Source organism: Numenius arquata, chromosome 9, assembly GCF_964106895.1.
Source record: "Numenius arquata chromosome 9, bNumArq3.hap1.1, whole genome shotgun sequence".
NCBI lineage: Eukaryota > Metazoa > Chordata > Aves > Charadriiformes > Scolopacidae > Numenius > Numenius arquata.
This window is the reverse complement of record NC_133584.1, coordinates 17,543,467-17,556,690: the sequence shown is the minus strand read 5'-3', so window position 1 is coordinate 17,556,690 and position 13,224 is coordinate 17,543,467. Positions and strand designations below refer to the sequence as shown.

Sequence of the window (13,224 nt, the reverse complement as noted above, 5' to 3'; positions counted from 1 at the left end):
GGTTGCTCCTTAGAAGTAACCTGATTTTTTTTTTTTTTTCAATCTGCATTAATTCCCCCAGTCTTTGCATCTAGCAAAAATTGAATCAATGTAGTGCCCCATCCAAAAAGATGGCTACGGGCACATTATGCTGATACATTGTTCCTTAAGATATGTATTAGAATAAACTGGGAAAAATAATTCAGCAAAGCGGTTGTTAGAATGGAATGACATTCAGTCTTTTGCTTGGTGACATTTAGAAGAAAAAAGAAAAATGGAGATAGCTTATTTTTGGCCTGAAATTGAATATATTAGCTGATCAGTGTGACACAGTGTGAGTGATATGTTATTTTCTGGTGGTGTTTTACAGCAAATAGAATGATTCAGGTGATGTACTATAACAGAAGAAAAGAGACTATTGGAATCAGACATTCAGGAGGCACATAAGTTTATTTTATGCTTAATTCCTGGCCTGAGTAATACTGCAACCATCATAAAGATTTAAACTAACCATGCTGATAAAGTCTTAATTCCTCGTTTAAGCCATCCCTTACATTGTTACTCTCACATTTTTAAGATGTAGTCTGTCTTAGCTTTTTCACTCGGGTTTGATCTCTGCCTTATTGACTGACTATTTTAGGAACTGGCTTTGATGTAGTAGGTCTCCTGTTACACTTGAGTTTTGCAAAGTCTCTAATTAATGGTTCATTATTTGCACTGGCTGAGCAACATTCGAGGGAGAGCACGCTTGAGGCGACCCAGGAGAGGAGTGCCGGGGCCGGCACCGCTCCCTTTGCTATGGGGGAAAGAGGGAATTTAAGGGGGCGAGCTCTTGATTCAGGCCAGAGTAAATGGAGCCTGCTCCCCTGCTGTCAGTTGAGAGATGGAGAACACTTTTTTGTGCTATTCTTACTTTGACCTTTAGGAGTGCAACAGCAACTGAGTTTTTGAGGTCTTATGCTCAAAGAAGTCGTATTATCAATATGCCTTCTATAGCGTTTTGACACGTGTTCTTTTACCAAGGGTTTCAGGATGGTGGCACAATTAAAGGAAGGCCCAAGACGGAGATTACACGTGGTAACCTTTCTGTCTTCTGATGTTTTGCTGTCGATATTCTGTATTTTTCTGCTTCTGATGTTTTGTAGCAGCTCCTGCAGCGCAGCATCTCCCGCCCTCCCCAGGCCCTCCGGCAGACCCGCTGTCCGTTCAGAGCTGTGAGAACCGACCCAGCGCGGGGCAGAGGGGCTCGGCGGGCGCCTGAGGCGAGACCCCGGGGAGAGTGGGGGGGCGCACAGGTGCCATTTAGGGCACGATCCGCGCCGCGGCATCTCTCTCTCTCTAGAGATGGCGATGTCTCGCCGCACGCTGGAGCCATCCCAGCAACGCCGCTGAGGCGCCGGGGCCGCCATCGCCCCCCCCGCTCCACCCGGTTCACCCACCCCCGGCGGCTGGGAGTGGGACCGGCCGCTGCCCGCAACGCCCCCTCTCTCCCCCCACCTCCATCCTCCCTACCCAACCGCCGCCGCCAGGGGGCAGGCGCGCGGCGGGCGCGGATTGGCTGTGGGGCGGAGCGGCGCGGCGGCGGGCCCCGCCCGGCGGCGGAGGCGGGAGGGACGGGCCCTGCCTGACTGGCCCCCGCCCGCTCTCCCGCCGGGCGCTGCGGCCGCATTACTTAGCGCTTGGGAGCGGGCGCTCGCCGCGGCTATCTCTGCTTGGGAGGCTCAGCGACGCAGCCGCTTCTCGCCTCGCCATGACCAAGGAAACGAAGAAGCCCTTCCGCCAGACCATGGCCGAGTGGCGGCAGTTCATCTACAACCCCAGCAGCGGCGAGTTCCTGGGGCGCACGGCTAAGAGCTGGGGTAAGGGCTGCCGCGGGCGTGAAGGGGGCGAGCCGCCGGGCCGCCCCGGGGCCACCGGCGAAGGCGAGGGGCGGCAGGGGACGAGGCCGATGGCGGCGGGGGAGGCCTGAGGCGATGCGGGGGGGCCTGGGCGGGCAGGTGAAGCTGCCCCGCCAGGCCGCGGCGCACGCGCCCCGGTAACGGTTACAACCGCCGCCGCCCGCCGGTCTAAAAATAGCTCCGGCCGTGACAGCGCGGGGGGGGGAAAACCTCCCGGAGCAGGTGGGGGTCGGGGGAGGAAGAGGAGTTTCTGGGAGCTCGTCCCGAGCTGACTCACCCTCCCACCTCAGTACGCAAATGCAGCAAACGGGGCCCGCAGGCTCCTCCTCCCGCCGGGTCCGTGGGGGGACGGGGAGGGGGGCGCTCCCACGGCCGCCGCCGTGCGGCTGTGACGGGCTTCCGCCGCCGAGGTGCGGGGCCGGCCCCCGCCGCGCCTGCTTCTGCCGCTCCATGGCGGCCTGCGGGCATGTCAGTGCGGCCGCTCGTCTCCCTCCATTCCCTGCCACCCCCCCACCATCGCAGGAAACCGAGAATGAATGAGCGCGAATCGCCTTTGTACTTCCAGGCGGTAGCTGCGGATGAGAGAGGGGGAAGAAACCCCCTAAATCCCTCTAAACTCAAAAAGTTTGCGAGTCCCGATTCCGGATAGTCTACCAAAAAAAAAAAAAAAAAAAATTAAAAAAAAAATCGTTATGTGTCATTGTGCTAAATTTGTTGCAACGTGGGGTTTCTCGGCCTTTTATTTATCTTAAATGAAGCTTTTAAATGAAGTTTCCCCAGTAAGGCTTATGAAGGCAATGTTTGTTTTCCTACTTTCAGGTAGTCTTCCCATTGCTTTCCTCTGCGCTGGAAGGCATGTTATCATAATCTTGTTGCTTCCAGTAAAAATATTTGGACTTTCTGACTATGTTTTCTCATATTAAACAGTTGTATAAATGCTTAATATTAGGATGTTTCTTCAGTCCTCATGGGACATATTTACTGACTTGAGAAAATGCTGCGTCTCCTCCCAAAACTTGGATGTAGTTGGGATACTTAATAGTTGTGCTTACAAAACCAACAAGAATCTCAGCGTGGCGTAAAGGAACAGGCCAATATATCCTTGGCCTTGACACAATCTCAATGAATACTAATGTTGAAATAGCGAGGAGGAGCCTTAAGCAGACTACGCATGGGGTGTGCTTTCTTTGCGGTGCCAATGTCTCCTGTCTATCAAGAGAGGGCCCTAGCTCTGACTTGAGTTCTCCTCCATTCAGATGGAAATAAGAGCTCCCGAGCTACTCTGCCAGTTGAATAGCAAAGGAGAGGAAATTTCCACTATGCCGTTGTCTAGTGATCTTTCTGTACAGGCAGGTTTCCTGGAGTGCGTGGGCTGGATGAATGGGTGTATGGATTGCAGAAGTCTGTCTGTCTCATGAATCTGGCAAAGACTGTGGGTGCATTGGAAATGGTTTGTAACTTTTTAAAGAAAGCAAAGTTGAAACAACCTCCTCTGTTTAAACCTATCTAGTAGGATAGGTCACTTACAATGTTATTAGTCTGTGGTAGTCCAAGAGCAATAGATAATAGTTGAAATTGATACGACTTAGTTGGTAATCAACTTTCTACAGCCAGCTCCCTTGATAAAGGATGCTTTTCCATATTGAGAAAGTTTTTATAGGCTTATATAGCAGTTTGAATAATTTTACTTCATTAATAAGTTTTCTTAAGGGGTTTAGGTGATTGGTATGTGGTTAGTACTATATACCTTTTCCTTAGCCTGGACACTGAGGTGATTGTTTGGCAGCACCATAAATTGTTGGTGTATTTTTTCATCAATATTTATTTGTCCTAGCATTTTCTGATTAGCATATTGTGCTTATTTAGTTTAATTATATATATGTATAAAATAAATTATAATCTTTGACTGTTTTGGAGGGTGGTGTGTGGTTTTCTGTTTTGGTTTTTACTTTTTAATTGCAGAACACTAATTGAGTGGCTCTGTTGGCACATAAGAATATGCAGGGTTTGGTGGCACTTCTGCCCTTGCAGTACTGATGTGAGCTTAGAGCAGTCTGACTGTTGCTCCTTTCCTGTTGTCAGTCTCCCCTCTGAAAGGCAGGGAGGTAGGAAAAGAGACCTCTGGTTGCCAGTCCACTGGGCTGTGGTGTCTCCAGGGGCAGCATGATAAGAATTCAGTTGGCTCTGATTCTCCCATGCGTATTTCTCTTGTCTCAAGACAGCTTTCTCACAGAAATAAGGCAGAAGCAGTAGAGAAACTGTTAAATAGTTATTCACAGTATGTGCATGTTTTGCCCTAGTTTGAGGCAGTCCTGGCACTAAATTGTAACGGTATTCTCTGTGAATCTGAGTGGTACGGCATTGGACTACTCATCTTTATCTGCCATTTCTACACCAGCATTTGTAAAAAGATCAAACACAAGCAGCTCCTGTACTCATTTGTCATGTGACAGGGGCATGTTGACTTCTACAGTTTGGTAAAAATCCTGTACTGTGTCCTCTCACTGTAAAAAAGGAGAGATTTTTACTTTATTTGTGCAGACTTGAGGGATAATTCTATTTAAATCACCAATTGGTATCCAAATCCAACAACTCTTCCCACACCAACACCCTTACACTTTTAATTATGTGGCATAATCATTTGTTGTATGAAAGAGACAGAAAATACTGGAAAAAACTGTTGATGAGTTGGGGGTGTTCTCAGCAACAAGTCATAAGGGGCACTAATAGGCCTCACAGAGGTGACGGGAAGGAGGGTTGGTCCTGGGGTTCCACGCAGGGTGTAAATCGGGTAGGGCAAAGAGATGAGAATTTGTAAGACTGCCGTGTGGGGCCTTCCTGTAAGTGAAAGGAAGGCAACCGTCAGGCTCTGCCTGTAATGGCAAGGTGCTGTGCCTGCCTAGAATTAGAGGAAAAACAGAGTGAGATCATCATGGAAGTATTGTAACGGGATGCTCATACACACTCAAATGTGTGCATAATCTTACAATACAGACAATGAACTCTTTTTACACAAGGTTACAGAAAATTTGTGCCAAAAAAAAAAAAGGCAACGTAGAGTCTGGTAATACTTCATTTATGGTCAAACTAGATGTCATGTCAAGCTTATTTAAGCCTTCCTATAAAGCTAGTTGTGTCAGGTGTTCAAGGGACAGGTGACATTGTCTTGAAGTACATAGAAATTTGGACCTACTGAGTATTCTTTTACATGCTTAGTACACAAATATGTGCTTGAAATTAAAAAAAAAAAGGCAAACAAAAAAACCCCCACCAACAAAACCTAACACCTTATTTTTAGGAGAGCTTTCCACCATGCCAGTGAATATACAGTTATGTCAGTCACTGTAACAAAAGATCCAGTTTTGCTTCTCTTTAGTCTTCACTGAATTCTTCCTGGGACGTACAGCAATTTTTTAACTGCTTTTCTGATTTGAATCTTTGGTGTCCTTTATCAGTGTTTTAAGCAGAGTTTTGTTGTACTTCAGCTTTCTTCACAGGTAGTGTATTATTAAACCTTCTGGTACCACTGTCTGCCAAGTGCAGTAGAAGCACTTACACATCCAAGTTGCAAATCAGAGACACAGTGCTTTTTTTGTGTTGTGGCAGATGGACAGTTGATGTAAAAATTCAGGCACAACCAGGAATATGACTGCAGTCAAAATCTTACTAAACTTTTCCATGATACCATCTATTGTAAGAAATGAGTATTTGAGAAATCAGTAGAATATTTTCTTTTCCATGACACAGATTTCTGTGAAGAAAGAAGGCTTGCCTTCTCTAGTTGCAGGTATCAGTGAGCTCTACTTACTGAGTGGTACAGGGAGGGTGTTTTGGGGGCTTGAGGGTTTTTTGTTGTAAATGCATAATCATGACATTAAGCATTGGCTTTTGTGATTCTTTGCAAGTGTTGTACTTGACAATTTTTATTGTTTCCTGAAGCATTTAGCCAGGTTATTTGTGGATCCCTGGCTTATTGTGAAATAAACTGTAACACAGGACTGACGTTTTACTTCTTCCTGAAGTATTCCTTCCCTTTTTCTTCCTCTCCCTTCCCCTACCATCCCCAAAATTTGGAAAACAGTAATTCTAAAGTGTCTAGGGAATAATGTTGAAACATGGTTAGTGCTTATCTATTATGTATAGTTATGTTAGTTTAAGGCAAGAAAATCCCTCTGTAGGTGGACCAAAAGTCCTTGATGTTGCTGATATTGGTGGTAGTCACTAGTAACATACATAGGTATTTAAATCCCACTAGTTAAAGGTAATAAAGAATGGTCATGGTGACAGGATCAGTGCAGCATGGAATCCAACAAACCATAAAGACAGCATTTAATTTTCATCGTTGCAGATAACGTTGAATAGTTGCTTCCATGTCTGTTGTGAGAGTGTTTATACTGATACCTGTATATATCTACCCATGTATTACATATAGGTAGATCTTCCAGTCTGGTTTATGCCAGATCGGCATACTTTTTATCACTTTTGCTGTGTAAAATTTGGAAAGCTTGCATTCATCATGGAAATGATGGCCTTGTACATGATATCTAGTGTTCACCAGAGTCAGAAATTCTAATTTTCATAGTGGAGAACCATTTTGATTCCTGCAAATGAACTCCAGCTAATGATGCCACCAACATGTTGATTCAGAAATAGCAGTTTTTGAGATTTGAGTGTTGTTTACCTATGTGGTTAGGATATGAAGGGGGTTTTGGCCCTGGAAAAAGAAAACATAACTAAAAAAATACCCCAATCATAAAAACCAACTAGGTAAATTGTAATGCACAATTTTGGTTTTGAGAGTTTTCCTTCTGTGATTGATAGTTTTGGTGTCAAAGACTGACTCAAAGGGTTCGGTGTAGCAAGATGTTCTGCAGCCATTGAATTGAGTTGCATGTTATATGTGGTAGCTGTACTTCCCTTGGAGTAAATGCGGAGGATAGCATTCTGCAGTTGCTTGGGTATATCTTGTTTCCTAATGAGAAATCCAGTGTTATGTGAAGTTATTTCAGCAGAGCTTCTTGACAGGTTATGGCTTGTTCACTGCGATTAGCTTAGGATAATTAATACTAATAGGCTCACAAAGAGCAGCTGACTCAGTTTGGGGCTGTTGGAAGTTGCAGAGGAGTTTTTTGTTGTTTGTTTTTTCCCTCTCTTTAATGTGGCAAAATAGCATAACTGGGCCAGTTTAGTCTAGTGGTCAGTTTTCTGCAGTACAATTTACAAGCTATATTAAAATAAAGATTAAAAATAATTTGTGTGTGTGTGCACACATGCGTGTTTTGCTGGACTGGGGGAAGTTAGTGGAGTTTCCAGCCTTGTTAGTGCTGCAGCCCTGGTAGGTGTGATGTTGCTTGGAGGGACAAGGACTCCCTTAGGGACTGCTCATTCCACCATGGAGTCGATCACTGTTTTAGACATTGGGGTCCCTCTCGTTTTTGCCAGTATTGGGTCTGCCTCTGTGAGCATGAGGGCTTCCCAGGGGCTGCCTACCCGTAGCAGTCCTGCCTTGCTGCAGCTCTTGGCAGGGGAGGGGGAACCCAGCAGCCCCCTTCCCCACTGGAGGAGAGAGGCTGTGCAGGTGGGTCAGCACCATTGCCTTGACTGAGGGAGCAAAGGGAGGGAGCTGTAGCAGGCTTGGATCCACTCTTCAGGGTGCTTCAAAATGGGGTGGAAGACCAGTATTGCAGGTGTTATGGTAGTATTGGCCCAAAGCAGTACTATACTTAGAGCCATGTCTGCTTAGAAGTGCACCACCGTGGTGCTATTATGCCCATCAGTAGTAAGTGGGCAGGTTTGATGTTTTGTTTTTTAACGCAGTGAAGTTAGGCATCATATTTTGGAAATTAAAATACAGATGTATTCTGAAACAGCTAAATTAAAAAGATTTCCCTGACTTTTTGCTTTTATGTTAATTGCCATGGAAGGTGCTTGTCTTGTCTTAAATGTCAAACTTTTTTTTCTTTCCCTTGGAACTGATTGATGAATGTCTTGGTCACTTGATGGAAAGTGTACTTTTTAGACAGCTTGATGAAAGTGGTTTTTTGATTACTTTGTAGGGATTAAAATGAGAGCAGACCAAAGGTGTTACAAGGCAGGTGTTCGCTTGTTTTTATCGTACTCAAAATACATTGGTTATTAATCAGCAGATTGTTGCTCTGTTCTGGTTCCAGTTAAAGCAATTGTAAGCTTACAGGTAAAGAAAATTGCTGGTGTGCCAAATACATGTGTAACTTCTTTAATGGCTTTTTTTTTATTAAGATTTCTACTGTTTGTTTTTATATGCTCTTTTCAGCTTCTAAATAGCCTTAGAAATAGTTTGTAATAGGTGTCTGCTGTCTTGTTCATTATAGAGTAAGCTTGTTCTTGTTTACCTATACTTTGCTACTTAACTTCTAATCACTGCATTGTATCTTACGTGTATCTTGGTTCCCAGATATTTTAAATAACTGATCACTCTCAGAGTTTTGCAGATTGGTAAGTAACTTTCTCAACATGTGAAATTGAAAACTAAAACCAAACCAAAATCCAGTAATGTTCAGCTGGTTGCTGCAGAGAACTTATGTTATGGTAAAGATCATTTGGGAACCATCTTGTTATTTCAATATACGTACACTGAATTCTTAGCAGAAGTAATACATCTAACTGCATCTTTAGCAGTCATGGATTACTGGGGCTGTAGTACACTAGAAAATATTTCAGTGCAAAATGCAAGCATAGTTTCTGGGACAGGAGCCAGGGGTTAGGCTTCCTTCTGTCGTCCTCCAGTGGACAGTACTTGTCACTGGGGTACAGTCATTTTTTGCTTTTGCTTTTTCCTCTTCTTTGAAAGGGTGAAAAATGCTGCACTTGGTGCTCTCATATAATCAAGTAGAATGTTGCATAATGGTTTTGATGTGCTTCCCTTGACCCTCTTTGGCTTCCTGATAGCAGCCTTATAGCTAGAATATTTTATAAAAAGTTATTTGCATCATTGTTTGGTTATGTTTTTGAATTAGAAGGTTTTTGAAGATGACTCTCTGTGTGAGCATCTGAATTCCTCAATACTTGTATAGCTCCCATACTTTTTGACAATGTCTATGCGTGTGTCCTTAAGTCTCAAGTGTTCAGTCAGAGTTCACACGCTGCAGCTGATCTGAGTCCCTATCAACTCTAAAGTAAGATTTTAAAGTTTGGCCTGTCTGCTGCCTTCTCTTTTCAGTAAACAACTGATCTGTGTATGCAGAGTGCATGTCTGTGCATACATAATGAAAAAAGGGGAGGGATGGGGGGAGAACAGGGAAAAAAATAAACTAATTTCATCACAGTAAGTTTTCAAGCTGTTTTCTTACGTAGTTTTCTCCCATAGCGCTTTGTTGCAGCTAAGTGATGGAGAGGTACTGCGTCCTAATAGGCTGTTTCCTTGAGGCTGTCTCCTCAGGTTCTGAGCAGCTCTTCCTTAAGCAACTGTCAAGTTGAAGCCAGTAACATCTGTGTAATTGGTGAATTCCAGGAACATTGCTGGGTCCCCAAGGTAGATCGGTAAAGCAGGTGGATGTGTTAGACAAAGACTTCTGAGAAGTCTGAACAGGAGGCTTGATTTGCTTTCAAAGGTATGAGGCAGAAAGCATTTTCACCTTGCAAAGTCTCTTGTAACAGGATGCGTGTGTGAATGAATGCTTGTGTGGAATTCTCTCAAATATCAACTATGTTATTAAAGCACCAGCCGCTTTCTACCTGTGCTGGATCCAGTGTCATACTTTCATCTTTTCACTCACTTCTTTTGTCTTCCCTACGACCCCTTCCATTCCAGAAACAAAACTATAATTCCCTTAAACAAGTGAAACTATTTTTTTTCTAATGAACTGCTTAGTCATCTATGCCAGCTTTCCTGTGTAGCTCAAAGAACCATTTTTAATGCTTCTATCTTAAAAGTAGAGATGCCAAAGTGCTCTGTAAATTTTAAGAGCCAGAAAGTATGAAGCAAATATTTTTGCGCACATTATTCTTCACTGAGCAATACATATGTATGCTAGTGGCATGCTGATTTATATCTACAGTTGGGAGTGGCAAGGGATTGGGGGGGTGACACGACCAAAACCAAACATTGTATTGATTATTTCCCATATTGTTTTTTCAAAATAGGTAATGGAATTAGCTGAAACAAAAATAGTAATTTTAGCTTTCTCTTTACAGGTTTGATCTTACTGTTCTATCTGGTATTTTATGGCTTCCTAGCAGCACTCTTCACGTTCACAATGTGGGTTATGCTTCAGACACTGAGCAGTGATATACCAAAATACCGTGACCGGATTTCTAGTCCAGGTAACAGTGTATTTATTTTTTCATAAACCTCTGTCTGATTTAACAGCTAAGTTTCATTTGAGAGTTTATTTGAAGTGCGAACTGCGTATGGGAAACTCTCATTATTATTCAATTACTTACAGGTTTCGAAGGTAAAACTTGGTGTGAGATAAGTTATATGTATTTATAGCATAAACTCAGCAGTTTTTTGTGTGTATGTGCTAGCTTTTGCTGTTTTTTCTCTTAAGTCATTTTCAGTTGAATTTGTCATGTAAGTACACCACAATTTTACCTGCACATCCACACAACATGCTGTTGTAGAAGGGGGGTTATCATTTAATCAAATTGCTTTAAAGATACTATAAACCAAGGGATCTCTTGGATCAGATGGAAGGGCCACCTGTGATTAGTATTTGATACTTTGAAGAAAGTACAGGACGGCTGTGCTATGGGGGTGATCTACTCAGGAGCACATAAGGACTATGATACAAAGGCATTTCCAGAGCTTTCATTATAGCATTAGATAGCTTTCAACCAACATGGAATGTCTGTGGATTCCCAGGGTTGTTAACTATTACATAGGGATCCACTGAAGAGAGAGCATCCTGTTTTATGATGAAGTTAAGTCTACATAACATGTAGCTGCCACTAAAAGTGGTGTCTTGCTTCCTGGAACTACTGCTTCCTTTGTGTCCATGCCCATCCAGTCCCACTGTTGGCTGGTTCAAGGAGCTATATGTTACAGGAAAAAAAACAACTTGCACAAATAAAAATGAATAATAAGGTAGTTGTCTTTTTTCTTTTTTTCTTTTTTTTTTTTTCCACTTTTTAAAGATTGATCTAAATATATCACAAAAATCTGTCATTATAGGCCCTATTTTGGTGTATGTCCATATTGGAAAAAAATTAGGGATTTTCACTCCGAAAGATTTAAAAGATGCTTCTGCATACTTTAACTACAACAGAGAGATTAGTGTTTTCTAGTTACTGTTTTTGGAGAATGTGCAAGTATTTGATTTGTATATGCAACTTAAATGTTTGGGCCACCTGAAAATTTTGTAAGATCTCCAATTTTATAATAACTTGGCTTAGGGACCAGATTTGTGCTTAAACACAACAAAACTAAATGGCTATGCAATATTAATATTTTGGTGGAAGTTGGATGGCATTATTTTTAAAAATACTTTTTCCTTTTTTTTTGAACTCCGAAGTCTTAAAATTAACCAGCATCATGCAGCCGCATCAACACTTAAGATGATACAGTAATCTTTGTGTGAGCAAGTTGCAGTTGGGCCAACGTGATACATTTCTCTGGATTCTGAACAGAATTTGTTTTGATGTAGTGTTTAGGCCTTCTCTAAGAAATGTCCTCTTATAAGGGATTCTTGAGGATTTGTGCTGTTTTCTCAAACAAAGAGTGGGCTGAATGCAGGAAAGAATAATAATAATTTAAAAGACCTGATTAGTTTAAAAAGAAAAAAAAAGGAGGGGAAAAAAAAGGGTGTTTTAGTTGACCCTTTCTCCTCATTTCCTTTGTGGTAGTCAGAACCTTGGTAGTGGATGGAGCTGTGGATAGTTGTGACTTAATTCTGGACTTGAGTGACGTTATTTTTATCTCGTATCTCTCATAGTTCAGGGTATTAATTTTCCTTTGTTTTGAAAGAAGTCGTAAGGGATGTTTGTTTAAAAAAGTACATATGCCACAATTAGTTTTTAATTTAAGAATTCCCATAACATTTCAGAATTATTTCTTTTTATTAATGATGTCTTTAATTACTCATACGTAAAAGTTAATAAAATTGCTTATTTCTGTTTTAGTGTTTCTCTTTAACTCTGTCACTTTTCACTTGCAGTGAAACATGTCATGTTCCTGGCTGTAAAACTTTAAATTATATAAAAAATTCTACACACAAAACCTGGATGGCGTAGGTCAAAGGTTTTACTCTTGTGTTAAACGTACTTGGAAATCTCACAGTTAATTTATTTTATAATTGATATTTGACTTGCATTGTGCACTGGAATATAATATTACCAATCAAATCCAAATGATTTAAAAACCTCTTTTTTCAATCCATCTTGGAATTGTAGGGTAATGTAATCTCTGTTACAATCTTAGATGTGATCATGATGTTGAGGCTGCTAATTCCGTTCCTCTAGAAGAGCCTAAATCCTGCATCTCTCACAGTCTATGCATCAGTCCTTCAAATAGCTTTTTCTGTAGAATTTACACCATAGTCTCTAGGCAGACTGTGATCCACTGGAATTGGAGTAGTCCCTTCCTCTTAGGATGTTTTGAAGTTCCCCTGAAGCAATAAATCTCTTCAAATTATTGTTTCATTCATTGATGACTAGTTTAGTTACTTTGTCATATTCACTTTGAAAAACAGCATCTAAGTCCTTCATTTACAGTATAATTCTATAGATAATAACAATCTCTTCTCTTCAAAACCCCTTAGTGTGTAAAACCCCTTCAGTGATTTTTCAGCCCTGTTATATTGTATTTTGGTGAATCCCTGTTCGGTGTGGGGGCCAGAAGATGATTGTAATGGTGCAAAGTCATTTGCTGTCAAAAATGGTATTTGTAGTGTTATATGGACTGTCAGTCATTAAGGCATTGAGTTGTGGCTTGCCTGGAAATAATTTAACTGCTGCTAATGCAGAAAAGAGAATTTATGATTTATTGTAAGTCCTACAAAAAAGGTAGAGTAAAAAAGCATTAAATTATATCTGGATTTTTTTTTAATCTAAAAGATGTTTGTCTATGATAAATTTCTAGTATATGGCTTTATTATTGCCCAATTTAAAGTATTTGTAATAATTTCTGCCTCCAGATGAGAAGCTTCGTCATTTCTGTAGATGAATCCTCAGTAGACCTGGGCTGCTTATTTGCATTTCCTATATGCTTTCCAAAAGCTTACTGTGATTGACTAACTACAGCAATGTATTAAGAATCCAACATCTTATCTAAGTTGCGTTTAGATAAGACTTTATCTTCCCGCTGTAATCTCATCTTCCTAAATGTTTATTTTGTATAAAGAAGGCCTGATTTTATTCTTATTTTTTAGTT

The 13,224-nt window shown here is 41.7% G+C and overlaps 1 protein-coding gene across 2 annotated transcripts in view; it reads left to right on the top strand.

Annotated features, from left to right (window-relative positions):
• Positions 1–1,530: 1,530 nt before the first annotated feature.
• ATP1B3 (ATPase Na+/K+ transporting subunit beta 3) overlaps positions 1,531–13,224 on the top strand; it is a 28,551-nt gene continuing 16,857 nt past the window's right edge. For both annotated transcript variants that reach the window (XM_074153321.1, XM_074153320.1), the window contains exons 1-2: positions 1,531–1,838; positions 10,050–10,178. In XM_074153321.1, the coding sequence (XP_074009422.1) occupies positions 1,730–1,838; positions 10,050–10,178 (238 nt within the window). In that variant the 5' untranslated portion in view covers positions 1,531–1,729. The remainder of the gene's footprint in view (positions 1,839–10,049; positions 10,179–13,224) is intronic.